Below are 18,173 nucleotides of genomic sequence, written 5' to 3'. Positions count from 1 at the left end.
GAAGTCTTCCGCTGTGCTTACTGTCATAACGCAAAATGTCACCATCATTCAATGCCTTGTTCCCAAAGACCGTCTCACATTCACGTGTGGCATAGAATACCAAACGTAACACAATATTAAGGAGGAAGAATATGAAAGGAAAGAGATTTAAACAAAAATCGCTCAAACAAAAGACATAACATACTTATAAAGAATGCATTAGTCCCCAGGGACAACAGTTAAAGAAATGGAAGACAAATTGAAAGGTCACATGCTTTATCATTTTGTCGTCATGCTCATGTTCAATCCAGTTCGAAAATAAGTGCTTATAGATGTCAGTGGGTGTAAAACTGAGACACCATTGTCCGAGATAAGACAGAAGTCATAAAAGACAACAGAAACGAACACTGAAACGTGCCCCAATGACGTGTCCTCCTACTCACGTTTTAGTCCAGTTAGGACAAGTGCACGTGCGTGGGGTGTGTGAAGCTCACAGTGCAAACGAAATTCAATCACAAGTAATTTTAGGGGTAAGAGGCACACCATAAAAGACAAATAGAAAATGAGCTCATTCACCAACAAAACAAAACAAAATTATCATCCACTTCATTTTAAACCCAGTTCGGACGAGTGCACACAAGTGGGATGCGTTAAACTCAGAACAAACACAAAATTCAGAAATCACTGGAGGTAAGAGATAGGCCCAAAAAGACGAAAGAACATAGGCTCCCTTTCCTTAAAAAGTGTCCTTCTGTTCGTTCTTAATCCATGTATGATAACTATAAGCGACACGCATGAGTGTGACGCGAGCAAAATGCATTACAGAGTTATTTGAGGTAAGACAAAAAAACAAAAAAACTCTCTTACCTCAGTAAACTGTGGTCCTGTTCATTGTTAATCCAGGTCGAGACAGCGCTCTCGGCCGGCGAGGGATGCAAACAACTGTAATTCCATCAGTCGATGAACATTGCAACATACAACTCAGTTTGTCCCACAACTTGACGATTCCAAAAACAGGCGCTGGTGTAAGCTATTGATGACTCGCTAAACCTAACCCACGCGATCTGTTCCACCGCTGCTAGATGGAAGCCGGCGAATTTCTGCGAGTGAGCGTGTTTCGGCTTGTTCTGGTAGCAGTATCTGTTCTACTGTCCTGTGCGGATGTTTTGGTTGCTACTACTGTTGTGATGGTGGTGGTTGGCTGTTGTTAGTGCTGCAGTGGTGGTGGTGGTGGTGGTGGTTTGTTGTTGGTGGTGGTGGTGGTGGTTGAAAGGGGGTGGGATTGTGTGTGTGTGTGTGTCTTCGCGTATGTTTATGCGGTGAAAGGGGGAGGGGGAATGGATTATGACGCATGCTTTAGATAGTTAACTGCACACACAAAAATCGTCAGTACGTGAGTCTGTCTGTCGGTCCGTCTGTGTCTGACTGTCACTGCGTCTGTTTGAGCGTGTCGTGAGAGACACGCATTATTGATTCTAGCAAAACTAACCGAAAAGTCTCTCTCTTTTAATCATTTGCTTAAAAGCCATCTTTAGTTACTGGTGCTAGTGAATTCCCTCGTAATTATTAGGGCGAGGGTTGGTAGTAATAATTATAACAAAAATGTCTTTGCGGCTTAATCTATTTTGCTTATACCATTACCCTGATTAGTAAAGAATAACCTCATCCTCTCTCTCTCTCTCACAGTTTCTTCTCTTTGTTCACTATGTGCATTTGTATGCTGGTGCTTGAGATGTGCTCATCTCCATGAAAAGGGCCCAAGGCCTACTCATTAAAACATTCAGACTTCAGACAGTTTCTTCTCTCTTCTCTCTCTCTCTCTTCTCTCTCGAAGCGAGGACTGGTTGAAAAAAGCTCGTTTGTAATGCTTTTGCCACATTTCTCGTAAAATAACATTTGATTCGATTTGATTTGATTTGATTTGATCTCTCTCTCTCTCTCTCTCTCTCAGTCTCTCTCTTAGTCCCCCCCCCCCCCCCCCCCCTACTCAGTCGTTCCATCTCTCAGTGCGGCTGTCATTGTCATTGTCTCTCTCTCTCTCTCTCTCTGGCCCCCCCCCCCCCCCCCCTCATTCTCTGTCGTTCCCTCTCTCAGTGCGGCCAATGTATAAAAGAACAACATCGTGAGTGAATAGTTTCGAGCGACTGGTGGCACGTGTCCAATTCCTTGGCTAGAAAAAACAATGCGTGCATTTAATAATTCAGAGGAACAAGATGTTTTGTGCTATTTACTGAATCCACGTTCGCCGCTTTTGCGGTTTCCATTGCGCACTGTCCGGCATTTATCATGCAAACAAATAAACTTATTTAATTAAGGCTCTGCTTACTTTTAGACAATCATATATTTTTGTGTCGTATGTGCCGCTATTTTGGATGAAAGCGGTCGGTTTGAGATGTGTGTGTGTGTGTGTGTGTGTGTGTGTGTGTGTGTGTGTGTGTGTGTGTGTGTGTGTGTGTGCGTACGCGCGCGGACGCCTGTATATGTATACGTATGTGTTTATGTGTGCGAACGAATGCGAGTGTTTAAATTTACAGAGGTATCATCGACACTGGAAGAAAGTCTCTCTCCCCCCTAACTCTCCGTCTCCCTCTGACACACACGGCCATACAGACACACACACACACACAGAGTAAATATCAGTAAGGATAACACACACACACACACACACACACATGCACTGACAAAGCTGTATCCACACAAAAGCATACACGTACAAATATATTTGTTTGTTTAAATATATAGATTTTAATTGTTTAACTGTTTAGCTAGCCACACGACGTGCAGTCCGGATTTCCACGGGAGGCTACACCGTCAGTATGCTAAAGCAGTGTGATTCGGTTTACTTCCCTTGAACAACTGGGAAGTTGATAGCTGATACTCATAAAATGTCCGGTATTCTTATAAGCAAAATGTATATTGTTTTCTATAAGATGCAATGGTAGACATACAATTTTATCACAATGAATATGTAATTAAGATTCAGGTTTTCTTTGAGCAAAGAAGAATTTGAATCAATGTTTGTATGTCACTTTCTTATAAATTCCCCTCCCCCCAATTCATAACAGAAAGAAACAGCATGTAAAGAAATTGAAAAATGTGTGTTTGTGCAAAAAATACAAAATTAAGAGAACAGAAAAAGAAGCATGCATATTACAAGGAAGTTTTCAACATCTTGCACTTTTTGCTGTTTATGTCTTAATTGCTGTTTGCAGACATAGAATAATTAACATCTCCAAGTGTACACGTCATGGAATATATATCTAATTTCTCACACATCTGAGATTGCTTGTTGACTGGTTGTTTTTAAACCTTCTAGAGTATCATATGTATCTGGTTGATGTTTTTAAAATGTTAACTATTAATGCTTGTATTTTATTATGGATGTGTAAAGCGCCATGAGACTTATCTGGTGGTGAACAGAGCAATAGAAGAATGTTTTATTGTAATTATTATTATTTTCTGCATGATAAACATAGTATTTAAACATCATCTGAGGTCATCTACGAGAGCAGACTGATTATTACCCTGATTATGTCACTGTACAAGATATTGAGCTCTCATACAAACTGTGCAATAATTAATTAAGGAAACACTTCAGTTCTACACGTGTAGACAAAAATATACCTTAATAACTTACAAACCACACATGTATAAGGCTCACAGAGGTTATATTTTCTCAGCCACTACAACGTATTAATATTGATCATTTAATACAGGCTCAATGGGCGGTTCTGGTGAGGTTTCTTTCGGCTGGTAACTGGCGCCACCTCGCGGCAAGATCACACGAGAAAGGAAACAAAACTTGCATTGGTCCCAAATAGCATATCGGTTTGGTAACAGTTTGTGTGTAAGTCGTGCATTTTATACGGTAAACAGACAATGGTCGGTTCTGGTGAGGTTATGCCCCTTCTTTCTTTTGGCCGGTAACTGGCATGGCGTCACCTCGCGGCAAGATCACAGGAGTTGTCTCGCGTTATCACCCCAGAAGCGCTCATTAAAAGCTGACCAGTTTATCATAAATGCCCTTTTCATAAGCAGGTAGTAAGGCTGCAATATGTACATCCTATTCATTAAAAGACGTCATTTGTCTCTCAATGACGCTTTCATTTCATAAATCGAATCAAGCAAAAGCAGGCATGATTGCTTTGTGGAAATAAAACTTGCAGGACCTGACAAAAGCTAGCCCACTGACGTTCTCCTTTGTGACGACAGGTGCAGTTATTTCATGTGGGACTTACAGTGGGAACCCCCCCCCCCCCCCTCCTTTAAGACATACATTTCCCTCCTCTGTCACCATTAGCGAGTAGTGACTGACATACAGAAGCATTAATCCCTCATAATGCTTGCATACGCTCTTTGGTCTGACAGCATCTTCATGTAGACAGCATGTTTCTTTTCATGGTACCTGTTGTCAGAAAAAAAAGGGCAGCATCAGTTGGTGTCTTACCAGTGTTTATTTTGTGTGCCAGGTGACCGAGCTGGTGAAAAATTAAAAGATGGATCGGTCTCCAGACAGAAATCTGAATCAATGGGATTGAAAATAGGACCCACATCAACATTTAAAAAATTTGGCTCATACATTTTATATATGAGCTGTAAAAGTAATTCTTTTCTAACTGAATGTGACTCTTGTAAGCAGATTCAAGCTGCAACACAAACAGTTCAGAAAAGAACAAAATATTGCTTGACTGGCTTTCATAATAATTATCAACATTTGGGGAGAATTTACGAGACAAACATACAAAAGTAACTGTACAAGTTCCAGGTTTTACCGTAAAAAAAAGTAACTTGTTTAACCATTTTTGCATAGAGTGGTAATACAATCTGTTGGGTCTTGATTTGTGAACGAAGACCGCTCTTACTTCAAGGCCACTCAGATTAGATTAGGAATTGTAGTGACAAAACTTACAAGCAATATACCCAAACCGCTGTACTTACTGTCTGTGTGAAGTTTGCGGCAACACCACTTTGCCCCCTCCACCCATGGCCAGCATAGCACTCTGTAATACAGTGAAGCATCATCCAAAACATTTGTACTATATAAACATATAACATATAACAATTATATAAGATTTGTCTTCTTTATAAGCAAATGCAATGCAGTTAAAAGGATCAAGCTTGTTTCAAGTTGACTTTTTTTAAAAGTCTTACCCTAAGTTTATTAACTTTTGAGCGTGATAGTGATAAAATAAAATACACCCGTTCAAATTTGTATAACCTCAGTTTTTGTTCTCTGTTGACTGGTTTAAATTTCCCTGTACAGGCAATTATGCCCAGTTTCATACTGACCAGCAGTACATTCTGTGTCACTTGAAGTTGATAATCTAGAATTCTAAATGATGCTACATGTAATGTTAACCAAAAAAAATGATTGAAAGAATATACAGTAGAATATACCCCACTTCTGACACCATGTAACGATAGCATTCGTGTTCTGTGTGTTGTGGGCATTGATGTTCGTGAGTCATTGCGTAAAGCACACAGAAGGCACAGCAGGTTCAAATGACAGTTAGTTTATTCCGCCATAGATCCGGGGGGGACGGGGCCCACACGCATGCGCGATCATGACGTACATTCATGACGTCATATTCATGCGCGTGTACATAGTCTCGGCCATGTGCTCGCAGGCACAGTAATACATACTCTCGTAACACCTCCCACTAACGACCTTGAAAATGTCCAGACAAATCGGTTGTAAATAGGAGGGATCTTTATTGGGAGTTTGCGAGTTTTTGTTTTTTTTCACAGGGGAGGCAACTGTTGGGCAGTTTTGTCTTTCTGATTTTCCGCAGTTAAAAGTTGTGTTCGTTATCCCATTTTTGTTCCCATTTGATGTGCATATGGATTAGCATGATGTATGTGCATACACCAGTGCACAGACAGGCAGACACAACACACACACACACACACACACACACACACACACACACACACACACACACACACACACACACACACAGCCTCATAGGTAAAACTTGGTCATTGACACCGGGTAAGAAGGTCAGTGTCTGTAAACCGGGACAGGAAGAGTATCCTCTCAGACATCAGACACACACGGCCCCATAGGTAAAATTTGGTCATTGACCTCGTATAAGAAGGTCAGTGGCAAGTATGTATGGGTCATTGACCCAAGGTCTCAGTTGGTGACCACACACTCACAGAATACGTACACAGCAATTCATTATTGAGTTGTCATTCACACTGTGCCTCCCTAACCCCTCCCACCCCCTTTTCTTCCCCCCCCCCCCCCCCCCCCTACTTCGAGGGCAGTCCGAGAGGACAGCCGTAGGCCACTGGACCTGCACGCACTACTGACTACAGACTACCACCCCTGACTCTTGATGCGTGACTCATGGCGTGCGCGTTCCGCTTGTGCTGGGTATAATTACGAACTTTGACACTCACTGCTAAAAAAGTCAAAGTCGTTATTGACCCTGTGTTGGTAGGTCGGTCGTCTGAAAAAGGAGCACGTCTTTCTTGAGAGGTTACGTTACAGTGTAAAAGGCATCCGTGCCGAGAAATTCGGTCGGCAAAAGGAGGGGGTCGTTCTTGGGAGAGGTCGATACGGGAGGTTCTTATTTGTACTTGCAAATTACAACTTAAATTAAAGCATGCAGAAAACGCAGAGGTTTATCAAACCTGAATGTCCGAGAAGTTGCCTGAGGCGCGTGCCCCCAAGATGGCCGCCCCCAGCAACACTGTCTCCTGTGCGTCTGGCAAAATGACTGGCACACCTGGTGGTCAACAATAATATTGCTGTTACAAAATCAACATTCAAACTTTAAATAATTACCTTAAATCTACCCACCAGAATGTTCCGATTCTTCATTACAATTAAGTATTTCCCAAGCGGATTCGAGGGCCGGGGTGCACATGTGGGTTGGGGATGCACACCACATGCAGATGAGTTTTTTTTGTTTTTTTGTTTTTTGTTTTTTGTTGTTGACATGCAGATGAGTTAACTATATACAAAAGAACCCCCATTTCAAGACCCCCCAATTTAAGACTTCCCCCATTTTAAGACTCCCTCCTTTTTAAGACCTGATTTTCTCAGATTTATGGAGGTCTTAAAAAGGGGGTATATCAATTATTCAGCAAAACTCATTTATGAAACAACGTTGAAGAAATGCCAAGTTACACACAGACTAGTACCTGCAATGAAAGGACACATACTTTGGGAGCAGCTGAAAGTGTCTCTACACTGTAGTTGTCTTGTCATGACAAGTAAATCTTGACCACGTACGTTGAGAGACAAATTTGTTATTGACAACAAAAGATGTCCTAGCTTTTGGGGAATGAGTCTTGTCATCTGAGGGACCTCACATCACAGGTATCACTGCATACAGTGTTTCGTTGTGTTCACTGTACACCTTATGTCTGTGTGTTCACATCAACATCTAACTCCTTTTTGATGTCATTAGCAGTTGTATACATATTTTACTCACACTCAATTTACACACACAAACACATATGCAAGCAAACATGATCAAGGAGTTTGGGCGTCAGGGTAGCTCAGTTGGTAGAGCACTAGACTTGTGATCCTAAGGTCACGGGTTTGAATCCAGGCAGGGACGGACACAGGTCAATTTTATGTGCAGACTCTGAGATATGGTATCCATGTCCCACCCCCGAGTCACCACAGTGGAACATCAAAAGACCTTGATCATTCTGCCATAAGTGCAGGTGGCTGATTATACCTAAACGTGCACACACGTTGGTAGCGCGACTTTTGCTGCTGCTAGCTTTCCACTGGGAGGAAGCGACCCAAATTTCCCAGCATTGGGGTAATAGAGAAAATTAAATGAAATGAAGAAAAGAAAGAAAGTTAATGACAGATACAAAAATGCACACCTAATGCATCTGCGTGTGTCTGCACAAAGAGGCTGTTCTTCCTGAGTCCTCCACACAGGTAGAGGATTTCAATCTTGTGTCCGTTTCTGTTCATCTCATCCAAGATGTGTCTTGTTCCATACTGAAAGCAAAGCAAGAATGGCCCGGTGACTATAAACTCAAATCTGAAAATAATCCAAAGCCAAATTACCATTATATGGAATTTGATCGTAGCTATAAACAGCAAGTGACTCTGAGCATATTTCACAAAAGCTCTGTTCCATAAGCTGGCTTAGTTTCAACAGGAAATCAAAAATCATGATAAATATGGCTTATGCGTATAACTTAGAGCAAGCCCTTACAAGTGAAGACAGTTTAACTCAAAAACTCCAACAACAACAAAAAAGTAAAAAGTAATAAGAGCTGTAAAAGAACAAAAAATCTTTAAAAAAACAACTATAATGAGACTTAAGTATGTAGGTTTATTCATGTGGATAATCCCAGCAAATTCCAATTCATCAGGCTAAGCCAACTAATAAAATTTGACTAAATACAGGCAAATCCGGATAAGACGAAATTGAAGGGACCGAATTGTTATTGTGTCCTATCCGAAATTTCGACTTGGTCATAGTACAGTGGAACCCCTCTCTAGCGACCTTGAAAATGTTGACAAAAATCAGTCCTTATGGAGGGGGGTCCTTACAGAGGGAGGGGGCGGGGCCACAAAGAAAGTCACCTCAGATTTTCTTAAAAAAAGAAAACAGAGAAGTTTGAGTTGCTGACGACCGTTTCCTCAAGCAAACTGCTTCGATTTCATGTTTGACATTGTCGATGGTGTCCACCAGTTCTGGTGCATGTTTCAATGCAAAAAGAGTTAGTTTCTGAGCAAGCATTTCTTTACAGCAGTCCCTGCAATGATGAAGGCCCTCCGAGAAAGAGAGTGAAAAATCGGCCACCGTTCTCAGCATCGCGTATCTGTGTGTAACCTCTTTCATTGACAAGATACTCTTGTTTCCCTGCAGCCTTGACCAGTGAGTCGGTTACCTAATCTGCGAACCCTTCAGTTGTGTTGCTTTGTCAAAAGTTAGACACAGTCAACTAGTTTTGCTCTGAGTGAACAGTGCAGCTGGCCTCAATTAGCCGGTGACACCTCTCTGGCCACAGCACCAAACAGTACATGGCTGGGGGGAGAGAGAGAGAGAGAGGGGGGGGGGGTAGCTGGCTAAACTCAGTGGGGTGTCCGGTGTCACTGAAGTCAGCAGGAAGAGCATTGGAGAGAAATAGAGAGGTGTACTCTTCCAAACAATTTCCAAGGATCAGTTGTCAGGGCTTAGGGAAGTCAGTGAGGGAGAGTGAGAGCGGTTTCTGTACAGTCCGACTGAAGAGTGAAAAGTCACTGCCACAATAAAGCTAGACAAGAAGAATGATTATGACATGCGGCTCTATCTGCTGGGTTTTTTTTTTTATTCAAACTGGTTTTCAACGCTTATTCTCACAAAGCATCTGCACACCTGCCTCTGCCTCTGTGCTGTGTTTGTGTGGCTGCTTTCGTATGATGTCAGTGCATGGTGAGTGCGTTCACTGCCTTGTCACCACTTCCCCACCTTTTTCAGAATGTGTTCTTGGAGTTGGATAATTCTCCTTACTCCTCGCCCCCTCCTTACTCCTCGCCCCCTCCTAACTTCAGTTCATACTTTATTGCGTGCCGACTGACCAGTCGGTGTGGCGTCCGTGTAGAGAAGAAGGGAATAAGGTTACACAATGCGCTAGTGTGAGACGCCAAGTTTCGTGTTTCGAGTTGCTGTAGTAAATATAGAGTAAACTTTGTCTTTGGGACTGACTTTCTGTTGTGTGCTATCCGTCTTTCGACTTACGTAAGAGAAATCCCATTTCGAGCTCAGGGTACTTTGTACACATAGATAAAGAGGGATAATTCCGGACCAGAATTTCTTTGTGTGCTAAGCGAATTTTTGACTTAACCGTTTGTGAGTTAGCTGGATTTGCCTGTATGTATAACCACCAAAAAAACCTGAACGCTGACTTACTGTGAGAGCTTGCACTGTAGCAAGGTAGAGCAGAGCTAAATTCTCCTCTGTACTGGACAGGGTCAGTCCAGATACCTGCACACATTCTTCCAATACGACAGTGGAACCCCCCTTTCAAGACCCCCAGTGGGCGGGGATGTAGCTCAGTCGGTAGCGCGCTGGATTTGTATCCAGTTGGCCGCCGTCAGTGTGAGTTCGTCCCCACGTTCGGCGAGAGATTTATTTCTCAGAGTCAACTTTGTGTGCAGACTCTCCTCGGTGTCCGAACACCCCCGTGTGTACACGCAAGCACAAGACCAAGTGCGCACGAAAAAGATCCTGTAATCCATGTCAGAGTTCGGTGGGTTATAGAAACACGAAAATACCCAGCATGCTTCCTCCGAAAGCGGCGTATGGCTGCCTAAACGGCGGGGTAAAAACGGTCATACACGTAAAAGCCGTGGGAGTTTCAGCCCATGAACGAACAAACAAACAAACAAAAAAAGACCCCCAATATAAGACTCCCTCCCTTTTAACAATTCTACCCCACCTATGTTGACCAAGTGTTTTTTTAACCGAGACCAGCTGTGCAGCAGCAGGTCACTCAGAATTGTAGTAACTGTGTAGTAACGGTGTATCAACACGCTGGAATGCAGGCGTTAGATCGATGTTACAGGAAGTGACTGAAGCTAACAGTCTGAGTGGATATATCCGTACCTGGTCAGATAGAGCCTTATGAGTGGGTACGGATATATCCGTACCTGGGAGACAATGAGTTAAGACCTTGTTTTCTCAGTCTTTCTGATTAGTACTTCTGTAAATTTATTCCCACTTTGGACAATTTTTGGAAATAACTCTGTGGGGGCTTTTATTGGCTGTGGAAGAGTTGCTCCCCTTTAAAAAGACAACTAAAATCACGGATCAACAGAGACAAGCTGAATCATGATAGAAGTGTATAGTGAGATGTGCAGTGCATATTTTTTCAAAGAAGAGAGCCTCGTTTTGAATGGACACTGCAAAACATGCACATTGGAGCTCAGTATTCACTGTGACACCATGATTGCTTGCGTCAATTTACTGATCGGTGACCACATGTTTGCTTCAACTATTTGAAGGGGCGGGATTCTTTCAGATGCAGTCGTTAAAACTCAGACAGAGAGAGTTGTTTACAAACATATTCTCTGTCATAATAAATGTCAATCGTTACTCAGAACAGAAGACAGCATTCCACTATAATGGCGTTTTCAAATCACACAATAAAATCTGCATAAAAACTGTCGCGACTGCTGGTCTGAAAAATATGAATGGAATCCATAAATGAACAAGGTGCCCGCCCGGCCGGGACCCCTGTAAATTAAATCAAATAATATTTTGCATTACACATAATTTTGTGTTAAATCTATAGTGACTTCAAAACTTACCATTCCCTTCATGGAGGGGTCAGCCAGCGGTGAACGGTTGCCATGGAAATCAGGGTAGACATGAAGGTCAGAGGTCAGCTGACAGACAGGAATGCTCTGTCCTGCAGCTTTGTCCTCTAACACTGTGTTCAGGTACTGGTACAGGTGTACTTTCCTGCAAAATACATGTTTTTTAATTCAATTTAACACTTTCTACCCCAACTATAATGACCACGGTTCTTTTTTAGCCGAGACCAGCTGTGCTGCAGCAGGTCACTCAGAATTGTAGTAACTGTGTAGTAACGGTGTATCAACACGCTGGAATGCAGGCATTAGATGGACGTTACAGGAAGCGACTGAAGCGAATAGTCTGAGTGGATATATCCGTGTCTGGTCAGATAGAGCCATATGAGTGGGTACGGATATATCAATACCTGGGAGACAATGAGTTAAATCAAATTTAGTATCTATATTTTCTCTGAACTAATATGAAGGACAACTCAGGTGAAACTCTTGCCCATACCAGTTTTCTTAAATTCTCTATCACTACAAATAATTAAGCGCTTCCTATCAAAACAAACATAATCAAGGTTGCATGAAGTAGGATCATGCATGGAGAAAAAAAGTTCTGCAGTTGTACTACATTATTACACTTTTTTTTGGTCACTTCAAATTGAATTCAAATATCTGATATCCTCAATTCAAAAACATTAAGTTGGTAAAACCTGTGCAGTACATGTCTGCAATTGGACTATTGATGCCTAGATACTGTACTGGCTACAGTGTCAATAACATTTTCTTTGAAATAATCATTTTTGTACCACAGATGCTTGCTCCACCAAAATCTCCACCCCCACCTCACACAACACCCCCCCCCCCCCCCCCATGCACCCTTTGCAATAATGTTCTTCTCACTTTTGTTTTGCATTTTCTTTGGCTGAAGCATAGGCAGCATGGCTCTCAACAATGAAGTCAATCTGGGGAAAAGGGTAAAGAAAACAATATATAAGACACTGTAATTCTTAGAAACCAGATGCTTACATTCTGAAAAAAAAAGAGTTAGGCATGATAAGAAAACAGACAGAAAGAATGAAAGAAAATAAGCACACATTGTCACACACACACACATGCATGCACGGACACACACACACACACACACACACACACACACACACACACACACACACACACACATTAAAAGATCATGAGGCACACACCTGTAGCAGCTGTCATGGCATTTGATCTTTGAAGGGATTATAGTGGCTTGCTTGAAAGTGGAAGGCTTTGCAAGTTTTGATTTTCCAAGTTGTTCTATCATAACCAAGTTGCAGTGACAGTTCAATTTTGAAGATTCTTTTAGTGTCGCTGAGTGTTCAGCAGTAAATGGCAATTTATGTTAACAAGATCGAAACATAGAGAAATTTCAATAAAAACAAAACTTTGTCTCAAAAAACAAAACCAACAACAAAAACACAATGAGCTGTTAATACAAAACACAGGCATGTCAAGTGACTATTTTAACTTTTTTTCCAAAAGATACTGATATGTTAAGAAACAAAGCAAAATGAAAAATAAAAACAGAAGAAATGCTTCTCTCAAATGAAGCAAAAGAAAACCACTAAATCCACACACAAAAATGAACAACAAAAAACATTAATATTGTAATGTACCTCTTGTTTATGTCAATGAAAGATCTGCAAAACCATTTCAAAATCAAAGCAATGTATATCTTTAAAGTTTTCATTTGCATTTTTCAATGGATGATACACCACCATTTCAACTAAATAGAAAAGGGACAAATCACATTAGAAGACTCTTTGAAATTAAATACACAAGTATTGACACTCGATCTCCCCACACATAAGAAATTAACTCAGCAGAAAAACAAAGAAAATGTAAAAGCAAGATCACTCAGTCTCTCTTTGGCTTAATAGTCGACGCTTTACGGCATGATTAAAATTCCAAGCTCACAGCAAGTCTCAGGGCTTTAATTGAAAACACAATGCATGCATGCAGGTGTAACCGAGTGCCGTAACACTACGATCACCTCGGGAGGCGAAGTGCAATCAAACAGGATTGAAAATGTTAGGGCTAATTTCTTCGCCCTATAAAAACTGTTATGCAAACCCGAAGGTTTCCATGAACATACAGACAATCGGAAACCACCAGACCCCATCACAAACAGAATTCCACAATCCACCGGTGTTGACTTAAAGGCCAACAACTCGGGTGCAGAGTCTGCTGTGAAAGGAGCGGTAGCCTCCCCTGTCACAATCGCCCCTGTTTGAATGAACTCCGTCCCGAAGTTCCGAACCGGGGGACCACTGTCCATCCCAAGTTCGCAGAATGGGAACAGCACGAAAATGTTCAGTGGTCATATTATGCCATTACCTGAACATATCATGCTGAGTCCCATCCCTGCTCGCAAGACCCCACCAGACCCCATCACAAACACAATCCACAATCCAGAGGTGTTGACTTAAAGGCCAACAACTCAGGTGCAGAGTCTGCTGTGAAAGGAGCGGTAGCCTCCCCTGTCACACAGGAAAAAGGGGAAAAATGGATAGCACCATATTGTATAGCAGCTCACTTTTAATTCCCAAGTGAGAAAGTGTGTCGAGCCCGAATTCCCATGAAGGTAACCTCACAGGACTATATGAAATTTTATCCTAATCTTTATATTTTTTAGACCAGAAAGCTGAAATTCTAAGAATTTCAAAGGCATAAAATGTGATCTGTTCAAAAAGCACTGTCAGCCAACCTCAGGCTTGGATTTTAGTGAATCATCTCTCTGTTGCATTATCTGTGATAAAACATGTGACAGAAGGAAACCGCGCGGCACCTAAATTTATTCAATAAAAATCATTCTTTCTTAGGTAACTGATGTAGCTCATACAGTTTGCACCGTCAAAACTCCAAGGCATTAATATTAAAGCACAGTTTTACATTGATTTTAATCAGGCTACAAACCTGGTCAAATTTTTCAAGGGTGAATACTGAATAACTGTTCTCCCTAATTGTCTTAACCGTTGAGCCTATCGCACACACATTCATGGAATGATGTAAGGAATGTAGAAAAAAAAGTGAAGATCAAAAGATTATTTGACATAATTCTCACCAGTTTTCCTGTTGCACTTTGACCTCCTTCGTTGCACCAGAGGCCTGGGACGATGGCAGAGTAGTACGGTCCCCACACTCCTGGCACCGACACAGGGTCCTTGCTCACCTGTGAGGATCACAATAGAACATTTTCGGAAATAACTTAGTGGGGTTTGTATGGATTGTGGAAGATAGAATACCCTTGCCAAAACCTCTGACAAGCATTGGAGTTAAGGAGCCAACCACTAGCGAGGGGTGTGTCGGAAACACTAGCTCCTGTCCACGTGTTTCCGACACACTCCTCGCTAGTGATCGGCCCCTCCAATGGCAATGTTTGTCAGAGTTTTTGGCATGGGTATTCCACAACCCATACAAACCCGTCAGAGTTATTTTTGGTATGTTTCTCTTGGGTAAATAAGAAAGACTCTAATTCTTTAATTTACTTATGTTACAATCATACAAGAAGAGCAAACGCTCGATCGAGTCACTTTCGCAGTTCTGAATATTATATGAGGCATCAGATGGACAGGAAGAAATTGCTATTCACAACACAATACAGATGTAAATAATTTGATGTAAAGAATAATCCTATAAAGTTTGAATCAAATCCGATGAATAGTTTCAGAGATATGATATTTCAATTTTTTTCCTTCAAGACATACCTGTGACCTTGAAAAAGGTCAAAGGTCACCAAAGCAGACGTCAAAGTGTAGAGGTCACTGGGAGTCACGTTCACATAAAATTTGAGCCCGGTCACTTTTATAGTTTCCGAGAAAAGCCCAACGTTAAGTTGTGTGTTGCCGAACAGAAAAGGCTAGTTATCTCCCTTGTTTTTCTGATAACGTTCGTAAAAGGCTACAGATGTAAATACTTTGATGTAAAGAATAATCCTACAAAGTTTCAATCACATCCGATGAACTTTGTCAAAGATATAAAATGTCTAATTTTTCCTTTGACGCTGACCGGTGACCTTGAAAAAGGTCAAAGGTCAACGAAACCATCGTTAAAGTGTAGAGGTCATTGGAGGTCACGACTAAACAAAATATGAGCCGGATCGCTTTGATAGTTTCCGAGAAAAGTCCAACGTTAAGGTGGTGTCTACGGACGGCCGGCCGGACGGCCGGCCGGACGGCCGGCCGGACAGACTAACACTGACCGATTACATAGAGTCACTTTTTCTCAAGTGACTCAAAAACCATTAATACAAAATTGTGTATACAATTCCAGTCTTCTTCCTAAAGACTGAGAAGACAATAAGATCAGTTCGACCTTGATTGAAAAACTGTATAGGTCCAAATGTCCTAGCCTTTTAAGACCCTCGGATTTAATAAAAAAAAACGCTCGCGCTGGACCCGAGTACTCTTCAGACATTCACACACACACACACACACACACACATACACACACACACTCTCTCTCCCTCACTCCTCTCTCTCCCTCTCTCTCTCACACACTCACACACACACACACACACACATACACACACACACACACACACACACACACACACTACCACATCTCCATTCTAAAACACGTCACGTTCCAAATCAAAAGACGACATTCTATTTTCTTACGTCACTATTCTTGGTTTACGGTACCATTCGGCGGCTTTGCTACGAGTATGGCATAGTCTTGGTTTGCCGAGACCTTGCACCGTTCTATCAGACTGCCTGGCTGGCTGTTGCACCGCGAATTCCTCCCACCGCCAAGTCGTTTTTTTGTGGTTTATTTCGCATTTACGTCCCAGGTAACATTATGAAGTTTTAATACGATCAATCAGACCTATTATCAAGTTAGTGTATCAACTTTTGAACGAACTGCGCCCAGTAGTTTCCCAGCAATAAGCTGTTAAGTCGAGACACACACACAGACAGACACACAATTAAAGTCTGCTGGACCCTTGTACTAGCGTACTCGGGGATTAAGACTCCCTCTCTTTTAAGACCCTGTTTTCTAAGATTATCTCTTTACAACCTCTGTAAATTTACCCCCAATTGAAGAATTCCTCTTTTTTAAGAACTGATTTTCTCAGACTTTTGAAGGCTTTGAAAAGGGAGTTCCACAGTACCAGCAGAAAAGGTGAGCACCAAGGGCTATGCTAAAAGGTTTCCCTCACCACCATGTGACAGGTGGACGTCCCACAGATGAGGGCCAGTCGAGAGGTCACAGGGGGCAAGGGGCAGGGAAGGTCAGCGGGAACACAAGCAAGGCATGCTGCACAGGCGAGAAAAAAAAGTTAATACACATATTCATTACAGTCTAATTCAAATTGCGTCACCGTCAGGTCATCAGCATCTTAAACAAATGTCAGGCTGAGCGCTGTTTTAAGATGAGAGAAAGAAAGAGAGGTAAGCGCTCTACATGCATACGGCATGTGAAACAATTTAAAGGTACTGAACTTGTCAAATCCAGGTGCACGGAGCCCCTGGGGCTTTTAGTCATACCTCAGGCAGCTATCCGTTAGAAGAACTACCAAGTTTCATTGACTTGCACCCAAAGAGTCAAGAACTGCGATTTTTTTACGAATTAATTTCGTACTCGGACCCGGCTGGTCTTGACCTATTTGTGGATCTAAATTTAGATCAGGTAGATCACCACATCATGCACAAAAAGACACGTCACTTAGCAAACTATGTCAGACGTCATCATGAGTTTGTGTAAAACAAAATGGAGGCCGGAATCACTCAGTTGAATCGAACTCCGACCAAACACCACGAAATAACTAGATTAATTTATGCACTCGCGTGAACAAGAAACTGTCGAGCTTCACAGATGTCGTCGTTGGGTAGTTTTGGGTTTGTTTTACTACCATAGGAGGATTTTTGAACTGTAAATGCACTCAGCTGCAACAAAAACGCAAAACGAAGGCTGTGAGCTGCACTGTGCCTTTAAAAATAAGTGAGAGTTATGAGGTACTAATCACCTGGTGGCACATGATGGTCAGCGCCCTCTATATAATGACACCACAATCTGGTAACCTCAGTACACAGACAAGGGAAGTAATTACTCAGTTGAATCTGGATCTGGATGCACCACTTGGTGGTGTTCGTGGGGAGTACGTCACAGGAGCCGACTTCAGCTATTTCGTGATGGGTGGTGTGCACATCGCATACTAAGTCAGTAGGCCTACACAGTTTATATGGCCTGTTATTGACAGGGTTAAAAACTTTTTAAAAACTGTTAAAAACCAGGCACGGGTTCGCTAGTTCCCGGTCTGGGCACACTGTCTCCCGATTGCAGAAGTAATTACCAACAAAGAGTGCAATTCGTTGCACCTTTCATGACATTCAATTAAGCGTTTAAAACACATGCTTTTGCAGTCCTCCTGCATGGTAGCATTACTTGTAATGCAGAATCTTATGGTATAACTTTGGAAGTGATCTGAGGGCCTTAGTTTTCTCAGGTATTATTCTTTTTAAGCTGTCCAAAATTATACCTCTTACAAGAGGACACCTGTAATTAAAGGACACTTTGGCTGTTCCCAAGGGTGTCCTCTCATCACAGGTACCACTGTATGTAGTGTGCATACCAACAGCTCCAGCATGTGCATCAATAAGAGATGTTCCCACAGCTGTGTTTGGCAGCAGTCCCAATTCCTTGGCTGCCTGGCTGCTCAGTCCAGAGCCACATGCCTCTCCTGGTGTTAGAGCCTTGCTGCCTGGTGACATTGAAAAACAAAGGAAATTACAATGTATGTGAGATTGTGGAGAACAAAACTGACACAGCAATACTGGTATGTGAGATCACACTAAAAAAAAAACCGAACTAATCTTCTATACCTTTTCTTTGCCCCAGTTACAGCAAAACAGCCATGCTTACATAGAATGTAAGTACAGTAATA

At 42.0% G+C, this 18,173-nt stretch overlaps 1 protein-coding gene across 5 annotated transcripts in view; it reads right to left on the bottom strand.

Annotated features, from left to right (window-relative positions):
• Window positions 1–2,709: 2,709 nt before the first annotated feature.
• Window positions 2,710–18,173, bottom strand: part of LOC138967222 (FGGY carbohydrate kinase domain-containing protein-like) — a 30,859-nt gene continuing 15,395 nt past the window's right edge. For 3 of the 5 annotated variants that reach the window (XM_070339740.1, XM_070339742.1, XM_070339741.1), the window contains exons 7-16: window positions 17,862–17,990; window positions 16,449–16,546; window positions 14,352–14,459; window positions 12,149–12,210; window positions 11,255–11,408; window positions 9,855–9,929; window positions 7,831–7,951; window positions 6,619–6,713; window positions 4,918–4,979; window positions 2,710–4,384 (exon numbers count right to left, since the gene is read on the bottom strand). In XM_070339740.1, coding sequence (XP_070195841.1) covers window positions 4,306–4,384; window positions 4,918–4,979; window positions 6,619–6,713; window positions 7,831–7,951; window positions 9,855–9,929; window positions 11,255–11,408; window positions 12,149–12,210; window positions 14,352–14,459; window positions 16,449–16,546; window positions 17,862–17,990 — 983 coding nt within the window. In that variant the 3' untranslated portion in view covers window positions 2,710–4,305. The remainder of the gene's footprint in view (window positions 4,385–4,917; window positions 4,980–6,618; window positions 6,714–7,830; window positions 7,952–9,854; window positions 9,930–11,254; window positions 11,409–12,148; window positions 12,211–14,351; window positions 14,460–16,448; window positions 16,547–17,861; window positions 17,991–18,173) is intronic. The other 2 variants (XM_070339743.1, XM_070339744.1) reach the window with 2 other exon arrangements.

Source organism: Littorina saxatilis, linkage group LG5 (genome assembly GCF_037325665.1).
Source record: "Littorina saxatilis isolate snail1 linkage group LG5, US_GU_Lsax_2.0, whole genome shotgun sequence".
Lineage (NCBI taxonomy): Eukaryota > Metazoa > Mollusca > Gastropoda > Littorinimorpha > Littorinidae > Littorina > Littorina saxatilis.
Note: the sequence above shows the minus strand (reverse complement) of the source record. Positions and strands in the feature narration are given on the sequence as shown.